At 52.8% G+C, this 23,688-nt stretch overlaps 1 protein-coding gene across 1 annotated transcript; it reads left to right on the top strand.

Annotated features, from left to right (window-relative positions):
* Positions 1-17,374: 17,374 nt before the first annotated feature.
* LOC136479728 (disease resistance protein PIK6-NP-like) lies at positions 17,375-18,172 on the top strand. The gene has a single exon (XM_066477497.1). It carries the CDS (start codon positions 17,375-17,377, stop codon positions 18,170-18,172), a length of 798 nt encoding a protein of 265 aa, XP_066333594.1.
* The last annotated feature ends 5,516 nt before the right edge of the window (positions 18,173-23,688 follow it).

Genomic DNA, 23,688 nt, shown 5'->3' on the forward strand with positions numbered 1-23,688 from the left:
AGTTCCTTCCTGATTTGTATCTTGAGTTTATAGTTCTCTTGGAAAACCCATATGTTGGAAATGCGTGCTAGTTCTGAAGAGAATAGGACCTTGATTACCTAGCCATATGCTGTCATTTTGATGCATAATATCGCATTTGACTAGAGGGCTCATGTAAACTTCTACAGAACTGTACAGTGAATCTTTTACTACTTACTGTAGTCCATAGGTCTCAATTGATTTGCTCTGAAATATTACTATACGAATTTAGTGATCTTGTCCACCACACTAACCATCCTTCTTCACTGGCCAGGCTGCTCGCGATAATGTTCTTCTTGCAGTACCTGCTTTTCTCTATGCTATCAACAACTATTTGAAGTTCATAATGCAGGTAAAGCATCTTTTTAAGCACACCAGTGGTCAGAACTTGGTGTACTCAGTAATTTCTATACATTCCTATAGTGGTTTAAGGCAAAGATGATGCAATCTGCCTTACTTTGTATTTCTATTTTTTTCTTAGTCTGAGTTCTTTGTGTGCGGCTATGGTATGTTTGACGAAATTATGAAAAATGGTTTGCTCCATATGTAAATATATCTGACATAGTTAAAGTTCATATGGTTTTGAGGCAGAACAAGGTTGGTTAGTTTACTTGTTTATCTTTAATGCTAATTGAAAAATATATGTTCTGGTCAAATTTGAATTGTAAATTTAAATTTTTTTTGGCGAAAAAATGATTTGTAGGGGCGATTGGTACTATAGCCGTCCCTATAAATCGATTTGTAGATGCGGCTGGTGTTCCCAGACCGCCCTTACAAATCGATTTATAGGGGCGGTCTAGGAACTGCCCCTACAAATGCATGATTTGTAGAGACGGTATGGTAGGGGCGGCTGGCCGAACCGCCCCTACAAATGCTTATTAGCCGCCCCTAAAAACCATATCTGACGTAGTGAATGGGAAGGCAAAAAAAGGTTTGAGACTTCGTAGTACAGTTATAGAGCTTTGTGTTCATTTATTACGTGACATGCTGACTGAAATTTGGTAAGTAATTAGATATTTTTTCACTTTTCCTATTGTGCAGTCGCCTGAAATCTGAGCTTGTTTCAGGCGACGCTCTGTCCGTTCGATGGTCTTGAAGATTCCTGCTCCTAGTTTGTTTCATATTGGGTCCGATGTTTCTTAATGGGTCCAGGCACTGGAGACCGCACCCGCTAACACTGCACTCTAGCCTGGCCGCCGCCCTACTCGAGTGCTCGACCACCCACTGCTCTCTAACTTTCCCTCCCACTCTCCCAGTGACCCAGTCCCAGATCTGCCGCTCCTCTGTCCCCTCCGGCTCCCTGGCAGCCTCCCACCACGCGTTGAGCAACGGCTGCGGTGGCGCTGGCGCTGGCGCATCCCCTTCTCTTTCCCTTCAGCACCACAGTTGCCCCCAGTGGAGGAGCGGCGCACGCGCTGCAGCGGCAGTGGAGCAGCGTGTGTGGGGCAGCGGCGGTGGAGCAGTGCACCCTGACAGTCATCCCGCATTTCCGTCATGGTGCGCTGTTGAAGGTCTTGTATGTGCCCGCTACATCTCCTTCCTGTTTGCTGCTCTTTTGCTCATGTGCGTATGTGATTTTTAAATAACTTTTATAATTTAATTCGATAGGGCTTTGCATTCATGCCTGTTACATTTGGTGTTTATGTGTGAAAATGATTCAAAATACGTTTGGACAACGATTTTCTCTCTTCGGGAATTTTTCGAACCTTTTCTAGAATTAAATTCCTTTTTCCTTGAGCTTAATCATTTTCTTGATCTTTCTAATAATATTTTCATGAGCTTCAAACACATTCTTTTAATCCATAATGATCATATCTACCTCTGGGAATTTTCTCAGAATTTTCTCTAGTTTCGGTGATTTTTCGTGGCTTAAATACGATTTCAGATATTTCCTGGAATTATATTAAAACAGGAAATAAATCCTAAAATTAAGAAATTTTGAAACTTTTCTAAACCCAAGACATATATATGCCAGTGTTCTCCTCGACGCAAGCTTTCCAGAAGTACAATCCTTTTCTCTAGCGAGCTTTTCCAGCTAAATCCTCGCGTTCTAGCATCAGCCACCACCACCACCATGAGGTAGATCTCATCGTTCTCTATGCCGTGGTATAGTTGTTTTTGCAAATCTATCACCGTTTCATCACGTCCCTGTCCTTTCTTCTTCTCCGGTGAGCTTCCACCATGACCGGCTTTCTTGCTCCTCCGTTTTTCGACTAGGTTGGCCTAGGCCGAGCCCGCTTGGGCCTAGGGCCCGCAACCCCGTGCCCGATACGTATTAGCACTTTGTTATCCTTTGGAAGCAGGGAACCAAGGAGACGTAATGTCGGATACCATGAGAAGGGGTACCCTAAGCAAGACTCAAAAAACGACTGCTTAGACTTCGTAAAGATCGAAACCAGCTAAACACCGCTGGCCTCGGCCGATTCTCCGACTCGCCCGAGGCCCCCTCGCCGCTGACCTCGAGCGATTCCCCGCCAAAGGCCTCGGCCGGGCCACCGACCCTCCGTCTCGCGCGAGGCGGGCTCGGCAGCACTCCGTTGCCTCTTCCTTCTCCCGTCCCTCTGACAAAACGTCGTGTCGCATTAACTCAGCCAACTGCTGCCCCTGACATCGGCCGCATGCTCGGCACAATACAGCGGAATGGCCGACGGGACAGGAGGCAGGACTGGGCAGGGGTTACCCGCCACTGTGCTAACCACTATGCACATGGTTGACGCCCATGCCTCACTGAGCTGCCAACTCCTGCTCCAAGGACAACGCAGCATGGGGAGCCACGTCAGGGCTACTGTGGCCTCGGAATCAGTACCCAGGACCAATAATTCCCTCCAAGGCCTCGGCAGTTTGCTTCAGGGGCTCGGCAGCCTGAGGACCCATGTCCGCCGAAGCCCCCCGCGATGGCTTGGCCTCGGCACCTACAGAGCCACAGCTCCCTACGATGTCATCACACGATGACCTGCACGTCGCCCGGACTGGGCAGGGGTTACCCGTCACTATACTAACCACCATGCACATGGTTGACGCCCATGCCTCACTGTGCTGCCAACTCCTGCTCCGAGGACAACGCAGCATGGGGAGCCACGTCTGGGCTACTGTAGCCTCGGAATCAGTACCCAGGGCCAATAACTCCCCCAAGGCCTCGGCAGTTTGCTTCAGGGGCTCGGCAGCCTGAGGATCCATGTCCGCCGAGCCCCCCACGATGGCTCAGCCTCGGCATCTGCAGGACCGCTGCTCCCTACGACATCATTGCACGGTGACCAGCACATCGCCCGCCGTGTCCTGCATCAAGCTGTACTGGAGCCCCACGACGCACAAAATCGAGTATGACCGGCGTGTCACTTCTGCACGACAAGGACGGGGCCACTCCATCGACCATACCACAACAGTGGCCGGCTACAGGGCTCGGACACGCCACCCCATTTACAGAAGCGCTATGTAGCAACCTATGTACGGTTCCAGTTCTCCCTTAGAGTATAAAAGGGAGGGACCGGGGCCATTTCTAGGGCGGGAGGGAGAAAGACGAACACACCGCTAGTACTACGCACTCCTACGCTGCTTGGGAACAACGCCTCAAGTAGCCCGCACCACCCACGCCGAGACCTGGGGCTAGCTCTCTCTCTCACCTAGCTTGTAACCCCCTACTATGAGCACTCCGGTGCAAGGAATACAAGATCGATCTCTCGGACTGGACGTAGGGCCTCGATTGCCTGAACCAGTATAAACCTTGTGTCTCTTTGCATCACCATCCGGGATTAGGGGCACGCAGCACAAATTCACTCGTTGGTTGAGGGACCCCTGGTTCCAAAGTACCGACAGTTGGCGCGCCAGGTAGGGGAGTCTACGTGTCGGCTTCGTCATCCTAGCAAGTTCCGGATGGCAGACCCCGTACGACCTTTGCGTCTCGGCACCGTAGTTTGGTTCGGGAGCCTAGAGTTCATGTCTCTAGGGCATGAGTACGACATGGTGCTCCTCACCCCTCGAGCCCCACCGTCCGACGATGAAGTCACGCCCCGGCAGCCCAGGCGCAGGCGGCGCCCGGGCAGCCGCTCTCGCCATGCTCGCCAGGACGACGCGAGCAAGGCCACCCCAACGCTACGCGAACCCGGGGCGGCACGCCACTCCCCGCCGATACCCTACGACCAGCTGTTGGTACAGGGTCCCTGGCTGGGGACCTGTCTGGCCTGAGCATGGACGAAGGAAAATCGCCGGTGGCTCGTGGCGATTCCCAGCCGTCTAGCTCCGCTCCACCACTCCCTGAAGAGCCGACCCCGGTGGGGCAGAATATGGAGACAGCACCGTCGCCATACCCCTTTGGGTTGAGAAATGCCGCCGCCTCTTACGCCTACGCTTACGCTGCCACTCACGAGCACCCCTCGGAACGCCGCCAGCGCTTCGCTCTCGACCTGAGCATCCGCTCTGACTCCTCGGACGAGGACGAGGCATGGCCCGGGGTGGATTTCTCCGAACTCCACAACCCTGGGGCTTTGCGCCAATTCTTGGCTGCAAGCGACTACTGCCTCGGCTACTCCGACTCCGACGACGAAGGGACTTACGATCCATCTCGTGAGTGCTTCCACGTCGGGCTCGGGATGCCAAGGGCGGGGCGGGCGAAGAGGACGAGAGGACAGGCAACCATTCCCTGCCCTGGGCAGGGGCGGGCGACGCCACACCTCCGCGTCTCGAAGCCCCGGCAGCACGGAACGAGAATCCCGTTCGCGGGGGACATCGACGCCCAGACCTAGAGCAGCTCCGCGAGCTTCAAGCCAAGGTCTAACAAGACCGACTCCTTCTGCAACAGCTTCGGGACACTCTCGAGCAGGAGCAGCAAGGGCGTGGTGAGGGCGGAGGAGCCCGAGGGAGGGCCCGTGACGTCCATCACCGCATCAACGACAACGAGGGGGGAGAGCCACCCCCAATCTTTAATCGCGCTAGCCAGAATGTCGCAGCGGCTGCGATGCTGGTCCGAGCGATGCCCGAGCCCTCCACCACCGAGGGGCGACGGGTCCGCGGAGAGCTCCGTGACCTCCTCGAGACCGCAGCGGTGCAGCAGGCCGAAAGTTCCGCCTCCCGCCGGCGCGGAGGCACTTCGGAGCAGCCCGCAGCGCAACCTCACCGGGGCCAGGATGCCTCGGTCCGTCCCGAGGCCGCTCGCACGCCGACGGTCAACAGGGCCCCCTCGGTACGCGATCGACCTAGAGACCAACGCGAGGCACGGGGTGACCACGAAGTAGTTGGCAGGCGACGGCGCCACGACGACAGAGCCGCCCGGGGCTACCACCCACACCGAGGCGGTCGCTACGACAGCGGTGAGGACCGCAGTCCTTCCCCTGAGCCGCTAGGCCCTCGGGTTTTCAGCAGGGCCATCCGCGCGGCTCCTTTCCCCACCCGGTTCCGACAGCCGGCCAATCTCGCGAAGTACAGCGGCGAGACCAACCCGGAGCTCTGGCTCGCCGATTACCGCCTGGCCTGCCAGCTAGGTGGCGCGGACGATGACCTGCTCATCATCCGCAATCTCCCTCTGTTCTTGTCGGACTCGGCACGAGCCTGGCTCGAGCATCTCCCTCCCTCGCAAATCCACGACTGGCGCGACTTGGTTAGGATCTTCGTCGGGAACTTCCAGGGCACTTACGTGCGCCCTGGGAATTCCTGGGATCTTAAGAGCTGCCGCCAGAAGCCGGACGAGTCTCTCCGAGACTTCATCCGGTGCTTCTCCAAACAGTGCACCGAGCTACCCAGCGTCGGTGACTCGGAGATCGTCCAGGCTTTCCTCTCCGGCACCACTTGTCGGGACTTAGTCCGAGAGTTAGGACGCAATGTCCCGCGCTCTGCTGCCGCGCTCCTCAACATCGCCACCAGCTTCGCTTCAGGGGAAGAGGCTGTCGGAGCCATCTTCCCCGACGCCGATTCCAAGGGTAAGCGGAGGGAAGAGGCCCCCGTGGCCTCAGCCTCCCACCTCCCTAAGAAAAAAGAAGAAGGGTCGCCCAGGGAAGCAGGAGGTCCTCGAGGCCGTCCATGTCGCCACAATAGATCGCAGGAATCCCCGAGGCCCCCACGGCCCCGGGCTATTCGACGACATGCTGAAGAAGCCCTGCCCTTACCATCAAGGTCCGGTGAAGCATGCTCTCGAGGATTGCACCATGCTGCGGCGCTACTACGCTAGGCTCGGGCTCCCCGACGACGACGCCAAGCAGAAAGACGCCGGCGGTCGGAACGAGGACAAGGACGACGGGTTCCCCGAGGTACGCAACGCTTTCATGATCTTCGGTGGGCCCTCGGCATGCCTTACGGCGCGGCAGCGCAAGAGGGAACGCCGAGAAGTCTTCTCGGTCAAAGTGGCCACCCCCCAGTACCTCAACTGGTCCCAAGAGGCGATCACCTTCGATCGAGGTGACCACCCCGACCGTATTCCGAATCCTGGGTAGTACCCGCTGGTCGTCGACCCGATCATCGGCAACACCCGACTCTCCAAGGTGTTGATGGACGGAGGCAGCGGCCTCAACATCCTCTACGCCAACACCCTGGAGCTCTTGGAAATCGATCGGTCGAGGCTACGAGGCGATGTTGCACCCTTCCACGGCATCATGCCGGGGAGGCGCACGTAACCCCTCGGGCGCATCGACCTTCTCGTCTGCTTCGGCACCCCTTCCAACTACCGCAAGGAAGTCCTCACCTTCGAAGTAGTCGGGTTCGGGGGAGCCTACCACGCCATCCTGGGGCGACCATGCTACGCCAAGTTCATGGCAGTACCCAACTATACCTACCTCAAGCTCAAGATGCCAGGCCCTAATGGTGTCATCACAATCGAATCCACGTACGAACATGCATACGACTGCGACGTCGAGTGCATCGAGTACGCCGAGGCTCTTGCAGAGGCCAAGACCCTCATCGCCCACCTAGACCAGCTCAGTGGCGAGGTGCCTGACTCCAAGCGTTGCGCGGGGGCGTTCGAGCCCGCTGAAACCATCAAACTCATCCCGGTCGACCCCCGCATGCCCCGACGACCGGGCGCTGAGGATCAGCGCCACCCTCGACATCAAATAGGAAGCCGTGCTCGTCGACTTCCTCTGTGCGAACGCCAACATTTTCGCATGGAGTCCCTCGGACATGCCGGGCATACCGAGGGAAGTCGCCGAGCACGCCCTGGACATCCGGGCTGACCAGCAAGGCAACGCCTGCGCCGCTTCGACGAAGAAAATCGCAGGGCCATCGGGGAGGAGGTACAGAAGCTCTTGGCGGCCGGGTTCATCAAGGAAGTATCCCACCCAGAGTGGTTGGCTAACCCCGTTTTAGTCAAGAAGAAAAATGGGAAATGGAGGATGTGTGTAGACTACACCGGTCTGAATAAAGCCTGTCCAAAGGTCCCCTTCCCATTACCTCGAATCGATCAGATCGTTGATTCCACCGCAGGGTGCGAGACCCTGTCTTTCCTCGATGCGTACTCTGGATACCATCAGATCAAGATGAAAGAGTCCGACCAGCTCGCGACTTCCTTCATCACACCGTTTGGCATGTACTGCTACGTGACGATGCCCTTCGGCCTTAGAAACGCAGGTGCCACGTACCAGCGGTGCATGACCCAGGTCTTTGGCGACAACATTGGGCAGACCATCGAGGCCTACGTAGACGACATCGTGGTCAAAACCAGAAAGGCCGAAAATCTCGTGAATGACTTGAGGGTGACCTTCAAATGCCTAAGAGAGAAGGGCATCAAGCTCAACCCCGAGAAGTGCGTGTTCGGGGTCCCCCGAGGCATGCTCTTGGGATTCATAGTCTCGGAACGCGGCATTGAGGCCAACCCAGAGAAGGTCTCAGCTATAACCAGCATGGGACCAATCAGAGACCTCAAGGGAGTGCAGAGGGTCATGGGATGCCTTGCGGCCCTAAGTCGCTTCATCTCACGCCTCGGCGAAAAAGGCCTGCCCCTGTACCGCCTCTTGAGAAAGTCCAAGCGCTTTTCTTGGACCGCCGAGGCCGAGGAAGCCCTTGCCAGGCTCAAAGCACTGCTGACCAACCCCCCCCCCCCGTCCTAGTACTGCCCACCGAGGGCGAGCACCTCTTGCTCTACGTCACCGCGACGACCCAAGTGGTCAGCGCGGCCGTAGTAGTCGAGAGGCAGGAGAAGGGACATGCTCTACCCATCCAACGACCTGTCTACTTCATCAACGAGGTGCTCTCCGAAACTAAGACGCGTTACCCCCACATCCAGAAGCTGGTTTACACCGTAGTCTTGGCTCGACGCAAGCTGCGTCACTACTTCGAGTCCCACCCGGTGACTGTGGTGTCGTCTTTTCCTCTGGGAGAGATAATCCAAAACCGGGAGGCCTCGGGTAGAATAGCCAAGTGGGCTGTCGAACTCATGGGGGAAACCTTGTCCTTCGCGCCTCGGAAAGCGATCAAATCACAGGTCCTGTCCGACTTTGTAGCCGAATGGACCGACACACAGCTGCCACCCGTTCAGATCCAATCAGAATGCTGGACTATGTACTTCGACGGGTCTCTGATGAAGACTGGGGCTGGCGCGGGCCTGCTCCTGGTCTCGCCCCTCGGAGTACACATGCGCTACATGATCCGGCTTCACTTCGCCGCCTCCAACAATGTCGCCGAATACGAGGCCCTCATCAACGGCCTGCAAGTCGCCATCGAACTTGGAGTACGACGTCTCGACATACGGGGTGATTCGCAGCTTGTCGTCGATCAGGTGATGAAAGAGTCAAGCTGCCATGACCCCAAAATGAAGGCGTACTACGCGATGGTACGTCGCCTGGAGAACAAGTTCGACGGTCTCGAACTCAACCACGTTGCACGAAAGTTCAATGAGGCCGTGGATGAACTAGCAAAGATGGCGTCGGCACGGACCCCGGTCCCCCCGAACGTCTTCGCCAGAGACCTCCACAAGCCATCCGTCGACTACGCCATCCGATTTCCCAAGGGACCGGGTCTCGAGCTCCTAAAAGAGGTAAAAACACGCGCGTCAAACACTACGAGGGGACTCGAAGAGAAAACAACTCGGCACGGGAGAGGAAAGTACTTACCTGGGTGACACCGGGCAAGTCCCGTCCCATAATAGTCATCGCCGTCTGCAGCGACCGCACTGCCAGTTGGCGGTACTGCTCGAGGGTATCCCACCGCCCCCCCTCTGCGATATCTTCAAGGGCGAACACAGGCTCCCCCTCAGGATCAGCCCGGTTCCGCCAGAAAACACGCGGGAAGTTCCACCCACGGGGCTCGGGCCGTAGCCGGGCAAGGGCCGAACTCCCCTCGGCGGGATCTAGGACTGGCTGCTCCGCGGTACTGGCCGTCTCGACGACCGCCGCCTCCTTCCCTTGGGAGGAATCATCAGACGAGATTGTCTGAACCAAGGGCGGCGCCAAAACTTGCTCCGTCTCCACCTCCATCGCCTCGGCCTCGACGGACCCGGGGGCTCTGGCCTCTGCCATCTCTACCTCGGTGGCCCCAGCGTCCACCGCCCTAGCTTCGGAGGTCTTGGGGGCTCCGGCCTCACCCTCAATGGCCTCAGCAATGGTGGACACCCTAGCCTCCTTTGCCCCAAGACCCGCGACATCGCGAGGCGTGGGCTCCTCCTCCTCCACTCGCTCCGCGGCCGCCTCGGCACCCTTTTCCTGGGCAGCCGCCTCCTCCGAAACGGCCCCGCCCGACGCCGCGCCACGCTGCACGCCAGCCTGCGCCTTCGCTGCCTGATGGGCGGAGGAGCTAACATTCACCTTGAGCGCCTTACGGGGCGCCAAGGGAGGATCTTCCACCAGATGCGTCTGGCTGGAAGCAAAGACACTCCCAAGGTCAGCATGCGACCGAGGGGCAAACAAGAAGTACTACGGGCTCCACCAGAAAAAACGCTTACCGCGAACGGGGATGCAGCCGCTTCGACACCGCCAGCCTCCTCTGCAACGGCGGCGGTGGTGGCAGCAGCGCGTCCTCGGTGTCCACCGGTGCCAGCTGGCCTCCGTCGGGCCCCGGCACCTCCTCGACCCTTCGCGGAGACAACGGGGTCGCCCCCACCGTCGCCCGCTCCACCTCCACCGTCGAACCCATCGGGCTGACGGCACGCTCCTCCGACACCCGCGCCTCGGGTGTGTCGGCCTCGGCCCCGGGACACCTCCTCCTCCTAGGAGCGTCAGGCTCCTTGCCGGCGCCCCGGGCACCATCTCCCTAATGTCGGGGAGGTGTTCCAGGCAGGCCGTCCCCACCTCGCGCCCGCCGCCGTCGCCCGAAGAATCTAACACCGACGATGAGGGAGACGGCTCCAACGGGAGACCGTCGAGCTTCTGACGCCGGCGACGGGCGTCCAGCTTTTCGCGCGCGAGGAGCTTCTTCGTGCGCTTTGCCTCCTTGGCATCTTTCTTCTTCTTCTCCTCCTCGGCACGCGCCCTGTTCACGGATCGCCGCCGGGCGTCCTCGGGAACGGGCGGCGGGGAGCCTCGCACGTCTCTTATCCCCTGTGGGAACGACGAAGTAAGACAACAGACAAAAAAAGCGAAAAACAAGAAGGCCGCGAAAGCCTCGACAACATCCAACTTACCAGCGAGACATACCCCCGCGACGGGCGCATCGGGAACGGCATCAAATCGTCAATCTTCGGCTTCCCGTCTACCGCCTCTCTCACCCGACGCAGGGTCTCGTCGTCGGTAAGGGCGAAGGCGGACATCTTGACACCAGCGATCGGATCGCCCGGCGTCATCTCGAACAGCCGCCGCCGCCGGGCCATCAGCGGCAACACCCTCCGGCGGTGAAAAGCCGCCACGACCACGGCCGCCGAAAGGCCGTGGTCACGCAGCTTCCCCAAGGCCCTCAAGAGCAGTTCTAGCCTAGGCTGATCGACCTTGACGACGCCGTATCCCCATTTCTCTGGTTGACTCTCTACAACCCGCCCGGTATAAGGGGGAAGTAGAACCAGCCGTCATACCAACGACGGTTGGACGATGACAGCTGGGCCGGGATGTAGAGGGACTGCCGGTCTTGGCGTACGTGAAGGGTGTAGCCGCCGGCCCTCTGCACCTTCCGAGCCCCCCTCGTTCCCCCTGGCTTGGTGGTGAACGTCGCTCGGAACAAGTGGAGCCACAACTCCCAGTGGGGAGCGATCCCCAAGTACCCCTCATAGACGGCGACGAAGATGGCCGCCTGCGCGATGGAGTTGGGGCTGAAATTGTGAAGCTCCACGCCATAGTAGTGCGGGAGTGCCCGCATGAAGTTATCCACCGGCGACCCGAGGCCTCGCTCGTGGAAGACGACGAAGCTCACCACATAGCCGTCGCGCGGCCTCGGCTCCGACTCGTTCCCCGGAGCAATCCACTCCGGCTCGTCAGGGTCGGTGATCGGGCGAAGAAGACCGGCCTCCACGAGCGACTGCAACTTCTCCTCGGTGATGTCGGACCGCTCCCAGGGATCCGCCGGGAGGATGACGGGACCACCAGCCATTGCGCGGCGGAGGACGCTGCTACGGCGGTAATCTCTCTCCCTCTCTCTTTCAGTCTCTCGCCCTCGCCCTTCTCCTCCCCGGCGCTCTATGCTCTCAGCAACGGCACGGAGGCGGCAAAGGCGAATGCGGAAAAGGTAAGAAGGGGAAGGGCGAGGTTCTTTGCGTATTTATGCAGGGACAAGACGAAACCGCCGGGCGACGAAATCGGGGAAGTTTCCCCCAAAAGATCCGGCGCGGTTATCCAGATCCGGTTTTACTGCCCACGCGCCCACTCCCTCCTCATTAAATCGTGCGTGCAGATACGTCCCGTCGGCTGACGCCACGTCGCGTCCAACCGCAGCAGCAGCAGGCGCCGTTTTGCCTCCCCGAAAAAGTCGCCTCAAAAGACGCGCCTGCCGTTATTAGCCGTAGGGAGAGAAATAACCCCCCCGATTCCTTTCAGGCAAAGGAACTGGGCACCGAGCCCGCTACGGTCCAGGGGTTCGAAGGCTGGGCCCTTAGGGGTTTCGACAGCCGCCCCAGGGCAACAGAGTCAGGGGCGACTACGGGCGAGCCTATACGAGGCCGAGGCCCAAGCAAGCGAAACGCTTGGGACGCCCTGTGTCGTGTCCGAGACCGGCAGGGAGGTCTCCGAATGGGATCCCACCGTAGGGAGGCACCGAGCCACCGAGGCCCAGCGAACGGCCTCGGCACCCACTAGAGAAACCCGCCGGTACTCTTGGAGCGCGTCTCCGGACCGCTAGCCGACCCCCAGCGAACGGGGTACGGGCCTCCACTCGGACTTACCCGATAACAGCTCACCGGAAATGCCATCGCTCACGCCCACCGAGGGTAGCGTGGCACATTCCACCCCTCCTTCCGAGCGAAAAGGAAGCGCGAGGGTCGAGTAAAAAGTCAGGAGAATCCCTGACGGCCCTCTTGCTCCGCGCAGAGGCTAAGGGACTCTTCCTGCAAAAACATTGCCGAGGCCCAGCGACTTAGGCTCGCACACGAGGGGGCTCGGCAAAACAAACCCTCCTTCCGAGCGAAAAGGAAGCGCGAGGGTCGTTCAAAAAGCCAGAAGAGCTCCTGACGGTCCTCTTGCTCCATGCAGAGGCTAGGGAGCTCCTTCTGCAAAAGACGCCGAGACCCCGCGACCTAGGCTCGCACCCGAGGGGGGCTCGGCAGACAGACCCTCACGCGCGAGGGGCGAACCAAAAAGCCAGGGGGACCTCTGATCGCTCTCTCGCTCCGCGCGAGAGACTCGGGGGCTCCTCCTGCAACTTTGCCGAGACCCAGCGGCTCAAGCTCACACACGAGTGGGCTCGGCAAACAGCCCCCCCGTCCGAGCGAAAAGGACGTGCAGGGGATGGACAAAAAAGTCGGGAGGACCCCTGACCGCCCTCTCGCTCCGTGCAGAGGCTCGGGGGCTCTTCCTGCACCCAAGATAAAGACAAAGCGACCAAGCCCGTTACGGTCTAGGGGTTCGAAGGCTGGGCCCCCAGGGGTTTCGACAGCTGCCCCAGGGCAAAAGAGTCAGGGACGACTACGGGCGAGCCTGTACGGGCGCGCCCTGTGTCGTGTCCGAGACCGGCAGGGAGGTCTCCGAATGGGATCCCACCGTAGGGAGGCACCGAGCCACCGAGGCCCAGCGAACGGCCTCGGCACCCACTAGAGAAACCCGCCGGTACTCTTGGAGCGCATCTCCGGACCGCTAGCCGACCCCCAGCGAACGGGGTACGGGCCTCCACTCGGACTTGCCCGATAACAGCTCACCGGAAATGCCGACGCTCGCGCCCACTGAGGGTAGCATGGCATCTTCCACCCCTCCTTCCGAGCGAAAAGGAAGCACGGGGGTCGTACAAAAAGCTGGGGGAACCCCTGACGGCCCTCTCGCTCCAGGCGGAGGCGGAGGGGCTTTTTCCGCAGCATCGTCAAAGCCCTGCGATCCGGACTCACACCCATGGGCCCGGCAAACACCCCTCACTCGAAAGAGAAAAAAGCCCCTGAAGAAGTGAAATCACTCCTTCAGGGCCTCGGGGCTACACCCGGCGGGTGCGCTCGCGCGCACCCACCGAAACCTCGAGTACAAAACACCATCCCAACGGGAACTGTCGAGAGCCAATCCTCGTCAGAACCTCAGGGGGAGTGCCTCCACTCCCCCCAAGGCTCGGGGGCTACTGTCGGATACCATGAGAAGGGGTACCCTAAGCAAGACTCAAAAAACGACTGCTTAGACTTCGTAAAGATCGAAACCGGCTAAACACCGCTGGCCTCGGCCGATTCTCCGACTCGCCCGAGGCCCCCTCGCCGCTGACCTCGAGCGATTCCCCGCCAAAGGCCTCGGCCGGGCCACCGACCCTCCGTCTCGCGCGAGGCGGGCTCGGCAGCACTCCGCTGCCTCTTCCTTCTCCTGTCCCTCTGACAAAACGTCGTGTCACATTAACTCAGCCAACTGCTGCCCCTGACATCGGCCGCATGCTCGGCACAATACAGCGGAATGGCCGACGGGACAGGAGGCAGGACTGGGCAGGGGTTACCCGCCACTGTGCTAACCACTATGCACATGGTTGACGCCCATGCCTCACTGAGCTGCCAACTCCTGCTCCAAGGACAACGCAGCATGGGGAGCCACATCAGGGCTACTGTGGCCTCGGAATCAGTACCCAGGACCAATAATTCCCTCCAAGGCCTCGGCAGTTTGCTTCAGGGGCTCGGCAGCCTGAGGACCCATGTCCACCGAAGCCCCCCGCGATGGCTTGGCCTCGGCACCTACAGAGCCACAGCTCCCTACGATGTCATCACACGATGACCTGCACGTCGCCCGGACTGGGCAGGGGTTACCCGTCACTGTACTAACCACCATGCACATGGTTGACGCCCATGCCTCACTGTGCTGCCAACTCCTGCTCCGAGGACAACGCAGCATGGGGAGCCACGTCTGGGCTACTGTAGCCTCGGAATCAGTACCCAGGGCCAATAACTCCCCCAAGGCCTCGGCAGTTTGCTTCAGGGGCTCGGCAGCCTGAGGATCCATGTCCACCGAGCCCCCCACGATGGCTCGGCCTCGGCATTTGCAGGGCCGCTGCTCCCTACGACGTCATTGCACGGTGACCAGCACGTCACCCGCCGTGTCCTGCATCAAGCTGTACTGGAGCCCCACGACGCACAAAATCGAGTATGACCGGCGCGTCACTTCTGCACGACAAGGACGGGGCCACTCCATCGACCATACCACAATAGTGGCCGGCTACAGGGCTCGGACACGCCACCCCATTTACAGAAGCGCTATGTAGCAACCTATGTACGGTTCCAGTTCTCCCTTAGAGTATAAAAGGGAGGGACCGGGGCCATTTCTAGGGCGGGAGGGAGAAAGACGAACACACCGCTAGTACTACGCACTCCTACGCTGCTTGGGAACAACGCCTCAAGTAGCCCGCACCACCCACGCCGAGACCTGGGGCTAGCTCTCTCTCTCACCTAGCTTGTAACCCCCTACTACGAGCACTCCAGTGCAAGGAATACAAGATCGATCTCTCGGACTGGACGTAGGGCCTCGATTGTCTGAACCAGTATAAACCTTGTGTCTCTTTGCATCACCATCCGGGATTAGGGGCACGCAGCACAAATTCACTCGTTGGTTGAGGGACCCCTGGTTCCAAAGCACCGACACGTAACAACTCGTTGAAGCTAGCGTCAGACTATCCAAAATGAGCCTTCAACATCAGCATCTACAAATTGAAAACACAGCACCGTCCATTCATTCGGACAATCCTTATAGATCGGATCATTTGCCGCCTTCTTCATCTCTTTGAAGTTGTCTAGCCACCTAGGGTTCTCATACAGCAGGTCATCACTGTCGAGGTGGTTAATGAAATCCTCAAAGAACTTTGCGTCCTCGGGGTCCTCCAAAACCGCTTCACCATTATCCTCATCATCACCCCGTCGTTGACCGTGTCTTGGACAAAATTATCCATCATGCTAAAATCATCCTTGCCAACAACACCGTGCCTCCCTGACGAGGCTCCTCCTCCATGGTATGCATGCTCTGACGATGATGTTCCTCTGGATGCACCACTTGCATCTCCTTCGCCGTGAAACTTCCAAACCGTGTATCCCTGGACGAGACCTCACCAGATCAAGTGAGATTTGACATCACCACCGTCTAGCATCCAGACATGCCCGTTCTTGCAGTGAGAGCACCCGACATATGATTCCCTGCCGATTCACACTCAAAGCATGCTTTCGAGCAGTGTCAACAAACTTTGTCACTTCTTGTATGAAAGGGTGTGATATCCTCGATATCTGGTACATCCGTTCTGACCTTTCCATGATGGCAGTTAACCTTGTACATAGCAGAAAAATAATATATTAAGATGCATGAAAATGAGATGGTGCATGCATGTATATATATCTTCTCTTTCAGGAAATAAACTGCATCTAAATGTATAGAGCTTCATCACAATCTTTGAATGCAACCATCTATAATTAAAATTGCAGATTATACAGACAACTAACATTAATTAAAATCTATAATTAACTTATGTACACTGGATTTCATCGCATATTACATACAACTTAACATTAATTAAAATCTATAATTAACACACACAAAAACACACTTGAAGACATAATTAACTTGCATTATGCATGTAAAGAGATTGTCTTCTTTGTCACACACAAACATAAATATAGAAGCATTACAAACAAAACCAAAAAAATAAAGAACAAAATCTAGTTTCTCTCTCCTCCACCATAGATCTAGACTAGATCACAGAAAGCTTGAAAAAGAGAGCAAAAAAGGATGTGAGAGTGCATACCACCCTCCTACGGCCTCCTCCTTGAAGAATCCAAGAGCAAAACTCCCCACTCCACCTAAAAAGTGGTGTTTTCGGAGTTCTAGAGCTCAAACCCCATCCAAATTAATGAGAAGGCACATGGAGAAAGAAGATGGAGACGGATACGTTAACGCGACCGCCTCCGTTAATGGTCTATTAATGGAAGCGGCTGTCTAACAACGTCTGTCTCGGTTAATAGATTGACAGAGGCAGTTGTCTTACAGTGTCAGCCTCCGTTCATAGACCTTAACTGAGGCGGTGCGCTTAAGTCATCCGTCTCTGTTAAACATTATTGGAGGCGGTCACTTATCCTTGGGTGGGCAAGCACTAACGGAGGCTGACACTCTAGGGTGTCCATCTCCGTTAATTCTTGGGCACTGTCTCGCAAAAATTTTATGCAGTAGTGATTGTTTTGACAAAAGCCGTAGCACAACTGAGACCGGTCTGTAACTCTGTATTGGTACTTTGAATTCATATACGGTGTTTATCTTCTTTCACGCTCTGGGCCAGTAAAAATAAAAACAATCGCGAAGGCTGGTAACCTCGGACAAGGGCACCGCGCGTGTGTTTGTAGTGCAACTAGAATTTCGCTTGCAAGTCGAGATGGCCGACAAAGAAAAATTGGTCTATCGCAAAAAGACGAGAATGAGACAGGGAAAGTGGGCATCGTGTCTTTAGGAATAAATAAAGAAAAAATAAAGTGTAGGAGACTTCGTGGAAAAGAAATCCCACTATTTCCGCCACCATGAGCTACGAATTGATGCGACATTCCTCTCTCACAGTACTCAAACCAACAAATTCAGAGTCGAATTTACAGGACAGGTGTAGTGTAATAACTTGCGCCTGGACGGTCTGGCAGACGCTATCATGTGCGTCCACAGTCTCTGTTCTGTCTCGGTCTCTCCTGGCACAGGGCATGTGGGCCCACACCTTTGATCCATCTCCGGCTCTCCCCGCCTCCACCGATGAAAGTGTCCCACAGGGCAGGCACTGATCTCTGGCGCCGTTACCCAGCTGTGCTCCCTGCTGCTGGATCTCGGCGGTCGACAATTATTTGGACGACAACGCGGGGACACCTTGACTTGACTAACTCATCTGTCTGAGAGTGATGGCGAACGCCGCCACAAGCGTGTTGGGCTCCGTCATCGGCAAGCTGGCCGCCATGCTCACCGAGAAGTACCGGCTCGCCAGCAACGTCAAGCGCGGGATCCGCTTCCTGCGAGACGAGCTGAGCACTATGGAAGCCGTGCTACTGAGGCTCGAAGACAAGGACGACGACCAGATCGATCCACTCGCTAAAGACTGGAGGAGCAAGGTACATGAGCTGTCCTACGACATCGAGGACTGCATCGACCGTTTCATGCTCAACCACAGCCATGGAGGTTCCAAGGCCAACTTTGTGCGCAAGGTCATGCAAAAGGTGAAGACGTTGTTCGAGGACGGAGGAATAGCAAAGGAGATCCGAGAGCTCAAGAGCCTTGTGAGCGAGCAGAGCGATCGGGGCAAACGCTACTACGACATCAATCAGTGTCTCCTCGCCTCTTTATCTCAGCCAGTGCTCTTGGATCCCCGAGCACCTGCACTCTTTCAGGAGGCCAGGGATCTTGTTGGAATGGATGCTCCTCGTGAGGAGATCATCAGCTTATTGAGATGTGAAGACAAGGAGCACAAGCTGGTGTCCATCTATGGGATAGGTGGACAGGGGAAGACCACTCTCGCCATGGAGGTGTACCACAAAATCACTGAAGCTGCTTTTGATAGCTGGGCTTTTGTGTCTGTATCACAGACTCCAGATATGAAGAAACTTCTTAGAGATATATTGTCTCAAATAAGCAAGAGCCATTTTGACCAGTCACAAATGTTAGAGACAGTTGAGCAGCTCATCTGCACAGTGAAAGAATGCTAAACGGACAAGGGGTAATCAATATTATTTCTTTTTCTAATCGTTAACCAGTTGTCACACCCCAAAATTATTGATTTTGGGTTGTGCATAGAAAACACTAAATAAAATAAATTATTTTAATATTTGGATAAAATTTATCAAGTTTAGTTTGAGCTAGCGCAAATTTAGTTATAGGAAAAATGTGATTTTTCAAAGTTTTCTAATTTTGACGGTTGTTTAGATGATGTGATGTTTGCTTGTTGCTTCTTTGTGTGTTGAGAGTGAGCAAAGTCTTTCAAATGCGTTAGTTGGTCGATTTTCTTTCTCCGGCACGTCTTTATCTTTTTCTACAATCAAATTCTTTGTTTCTCGGCCCAAGTTTTCGTTGGGAGCTTCCTAAAATCTTTTTTTTAACTCAAATCACTCCTTTCAGTTCCTCGTCCATCAATCAATCACTACAAACTTCTCAAAAAAAATTTCAGCTTTTTCTAGAACTTGTTCCTACTTGTCTGTGAGCTTAATTGAATTTTTAGATGCTTCAAATTATCTTATCACGGGCTCCAAATATTTTATTTGTGTTCCTTATATTCCATAATATCTCTGGGAATTTTCCCGAATTTTCAAAGTTTTCGGAGTATTTTTCATGGCTTAAATAATAATTCTAGACTTTTCTAGAATTATTTTATCCATGAAATTAATTAATTCCGAAAATAATAAATCTCTCATTTTTTCCAACACTCAAAGCCCTTGTGCAATAATCTTAATAAATCCTAAAGGCCCATACATTTATTTACTAATAGGCTTTAATGATTATTTAGACCCATTAGTAAATTTGGAGGGTGCAACATCAATTAGTTCCATATTGCTAGTTGATGTAGATGTGGGGAGTTTTTCTCCCTATAAATATGTACTAACCCCTTGGGCAAAGCACACCAAAACTATCGTAAGAGGAGCCCCTAGTTTAGGAAATCCCTCGTGTAGTAAATTAGATTTTTCTCCTCTCGCCGTCGCCGCTACGCTGCCCAGCCCGGCCATCCTCTCCTTCGTGCAACAAGTCGAGCCCACCCCTACGCAGCTGCTGTTGCCATGGCCGCGTGGTGGCTATACGGGAGGCCAAAGGATGTGTCACACCCAATTTTAAGGATAAAATAGAATGCAAAATCTTATGTGCGCCTAGAGATCAGTTACACACATAAGCCGACAAATTATAAATAGTATCATCACAAGTGTTTATTACATCACGAATAATAAGACAGAGTCTTCACATAAATGTAGCGGAAGTATAAAAAAAGATCTCTGGCAGAAGCTTCATATCACAGAGACGTCAACTGGTTGACCACAAGTCTAGTATTCCTCACAAAAATCGTCATTACCATAGTCATCTGTTACCCATCTGGGATTTTTATCCAAATAATGAAAATAAACAAGCGTAAGTGCATGTCATACTCAACGAGTGTAACATGGGGTTTATGAGGCTCAAAAGGCTTGACACAGGTTTAACCGCATTCAGCTTTTAATTGTCATAATTTTAGCATAAGAGTAGCAACAAGTTGTCTTAATTCCCAAAGTAAAACACATGATCAAAGTAAACATGAATAATCAATAGCATAAACGGATAATTCTTAGTGAGCAACTATTCCATAAATGTTCCAAGGCCGCTCGTGACCGTGAGCACGGCTGATATACCAGTTTTATACTCTGTAGAGGTTGTACACTTTTACTATGAGTCGTGATACCCATATACCCGGGTTTATAAATCTCAAAACACTTCCAAGGTGAGCAGGCAGGGGTCACTATGAAGCCTTTCAAAGGTTCATCTAACAAGTTAGGGCCGCTAGGTTTCTGTGCCCTGTGAATGTAGAGCTCCCCTTCTGACAAACACAATAACACGTAGCCTATACACTGACGGACAGAGGCCGCACTATATTCAACCCGAAACACACCCCTCTTGAGCCATAAAGGTAACCTCTAACAAGCTACAAAAGGTCCTCATACTGAGCTAAAGCCAGAGCCATGTAGCCCTCATAGCTGTACTGTAAATACCGGATAATCACTTACAGATAAGTCCTTAGGGAGAGGAATCTCAAGCATTTAGAAAGTAGTTAAACACTCTAGCCCCCTGTTTTCAAGTTGCTAAAAAGTCATGTTTTAATGTTTATTGCATATACCATTACTCAAATTACAAGATCACGGTTTAGTTGAGCACTAGCAAAGCTACCCATTGCACATCCCATAGGAGACAAGGTATAAGTTCAATTCTAGGGAATTCCTATCAAGGTGACACATGCAACAAGAATTAAATGTATTAAAATTGATAGGAAATTCACTAGTACAGAAAGTGGCTATACTCCCGGTTGGGAAACCCCTTCAGTCCTTGGTTTCCCAAGCGAGAGCACGAATCCGGGACTAAAGGGCCCCTCCTTTAGTCCCGGTTTCTCGCCCGGGACTAAAGGTCCACCTTTAGTCCCGGTTGGTAATACTAACCGGGGCTAAAGAGGCCTCCTGGCCTAGCCACGTGGGCCGGCCCTTTAGTCCCGGTTGGTATTACCAACCGGGACTAAAGGTTTTTTTTTTCTTTTTTTTGTTTCTATTTTAAATTGATGATTCATTTTGGTTTTCGAATAGGTTTTCGAATACGCATTTTGCGCTGCTAATAATATACGTATTCTACACGTTTATAATGTTCGAACATTTTGTACAAACTAAAGTATGAAACTAACGTATATATTACATGCATATACATATATTGTATGCTATTTTATGTACATATAATATGTATATATATACACATTACAAATAAAGCTTGCATTGTATATTCTATCATATCCTTGGGATAACAAATTCACTCTATCTGGTTTGGCTTCCATGTTTCGTTGACGTCATTAAAGAACTCGTCGACGGGGTTTAGGACCTGGTCATTAAGAAATCCTGCTATGGTCTCTTGAATTGCTTTCAGTTGGTCACGTCGTATGACTTTTTCCTTCAACTATAGAGAGTCTTCAATAAAAGTTAAAGGAAAAGTATTAATATATATATATATATATATATATGTTGATCACGTGATTACATATATATATGAGCAATAAAAGAAATTGTGAATATATGAATATATTTATATAACGTACTTTGAGGATCTCTTTAGGAGTTCTTTTTTAGTACGCCATGATGAACTCGCAAACATAGTATCCGCAGTAGTTGTTCCCCTATTATTGCCTCAGAACCCACTTTTACGAGAAAAAAGATCCGGTGAATTGAAAGCATGCATGATGTTAATTGAATTATATATATATAAATGGAGCTAGTACTTACTTTGTGTGCGATTACATCCAGTGGCGCTTTGTAATGTTTCATGTGGTGTTCCTCAATGAAACTTTTCCAAACACTGCGCCCAATAAAATAAAAAATTAATTTGGCCTTTAATAATTGTTGCAGTTAAGAAATCGGGGTATATATAGTTGCTAGAGAGACCAAATTACCCTTGGATAATATCTATCATGTCTTGGTACTCTGTTTGCACTTTTCTTAATGAGTCTAAGATGCTCAACCGACTATTGGCCATATCGATGACCATCAATATCCAGTGATTGCTGCATATGTTTTTATACATAAATATAATCGACATTAACTAGAGTCAACATATATATATATATATATATATATGGGAGATAGCTTAGCTAGTAAGCAAATAATTGAACAAATGTCCATATGATCGACATTAATTATTTAACACTCACTTGAAGTTGTAGGAGAAAAGTATGTCCTTCTTTTGTTGGTTCACTAAGAACCTCATGAGATTTTTCTCGAGTTCAGCTTTCCATTGAGGCGGGGGATTAGGGTATTTGAATACGACATTTGGATCAATGAAACCAACATCATTATCCTTTCTCTTTCTGAGTTCTGTCATCTCATATCTGCATATATAAAAATATAGTGTGAGGATATATAATTTATATATATACATGTAGCTTTATATATATACACATTAATAGTAGAAAATAATCACACTTATAGACAATAGCAGCTAATGAGACTTTTGTCGAGAGAGTCCAAGTGGCAGAGTTGGTGTAATTCTAAAAACTCGACATATATAATGTCAACGCCATGGAAGTGATGTTGGTTTATAACTCTGACAGAAACAAAGGTCTCTCCCCGTTCACACGCCACCATGTACCACTTGTTTAGCAGGTATATTTGCGTACCCAGTTCACCTAAGGCCTCAGGGTTGTATAGACTCTTTTCATGTTCAAATTTCTTCCAAGGATCCACTTTCGGAGCAGATGGTCCTTCAGCGAGCACTTGGGCAAGGTCCAAACCAGTATCCTCGTAAAACCGAACCAGTTCCTCATAATCGACGTCCAGCAAGTCTAAGTTTGAACCATATTCATTACGAATGACAAGAGGGGGGACTGATTGTTGCGATTGTTGTCCGAGTTGTGCAACACCTTTCCCTGCTCTAGTCTTTTTCTACGCCGCCTCAGATGACTTGGTGAGAGATCTTTCGTAGTCTGATTTTGGCAGGGTCTTTTGAGATTTCCGCTTTTTCTGGTCCACCTTCTTTCTTAGAAGATCTGGAGGTAGGTAGAAGTACAGTTTCTCCGGGTTCTCCCTCGCTTCATGTTGCTTCCTTACTTTTTCAAAGAAACTTTTCACATCTTTTTGTACTACAGGATTTAATTCCATTTCACTTTTCTCGTAAGACAATTTTTGGGGAATAACTGGATTAGAGGAGGCTTTCTTCTTTGCTAGCTGGTGGGCCAATGGCTTCGTTTGCAAGGCAGGCCTCTTAGGAGCTGGCTGCTTCTTGGTCATAAAGGGAGGCGGGGCAGCCGTTGGAGACCTCCTTGGAGGAGTTGGAGACCTCCTTGGAGGTGGCGGCGGTGGAGACCTCCTTGGAGGGGTTGGAGACCTCCTTGGAGGTGGCGGCGGTGGCGGCGTTGCATAATCATTGCCCGGAGCACTATGATGATCTGGAGATTGAATAATTGGACTTAGGTTGGCAGAGGCCATGCTGTGTGAGTACAAAAAAGAATAATTAGGTATAAGAAATTGTTATTATTAATCATGCATGTCAATTGAAAATTAGTGAAAAAATTGTTTCGTTCACTTTTGTCCGCACCTATTATCTGACAGTTGAGGAAGTGGCGGTGGACTAGAGACCTCGGGAATAATGATGTAGTGCTTGCGCCATAGTATGAATGTCTTCTCTGCTTCTCCTAGAGTCTTCTTCCCATCACCTCCTGGAATGTCAAGAGCCAGATCACTAAAACCTTTGTTAACTCTATCCACTGAGACGCTAACATATCCAGGTAGTATTATTGCCCCATGGATTCTTGGTGTCTTGGTAGGATCTAGAGGAGAAAAAACACCAAGAGCCACCATGATTGTGGCATTCTCTTTTGGAATATGTAGGTCACATGATATAAACGGTGCAGTGATGTCATCCACGGGGAAACGTAGCATTGCGTCATCTTGATTTGGCAACTCCGTGGAAGCACAGCTGCTTTTCAACTGATCAGGGGGGCTAATATTAATGTTGATTC

Source organism: Miscanthus floridulus, chromosome 9 (genome assembly GCF_019320115.1).
Source record: "Miscanthus floridulus cultivar M001 chromosome 9, ASM1932011v1, whole genome shotgun sequence".
Taxonomy (NCBI): Eukaryota; Viridiplantae; Streptophyta; class Magnoliopsida; order Poales; family Poaceae; genus Miscanthus; species Miscanthus floridulus.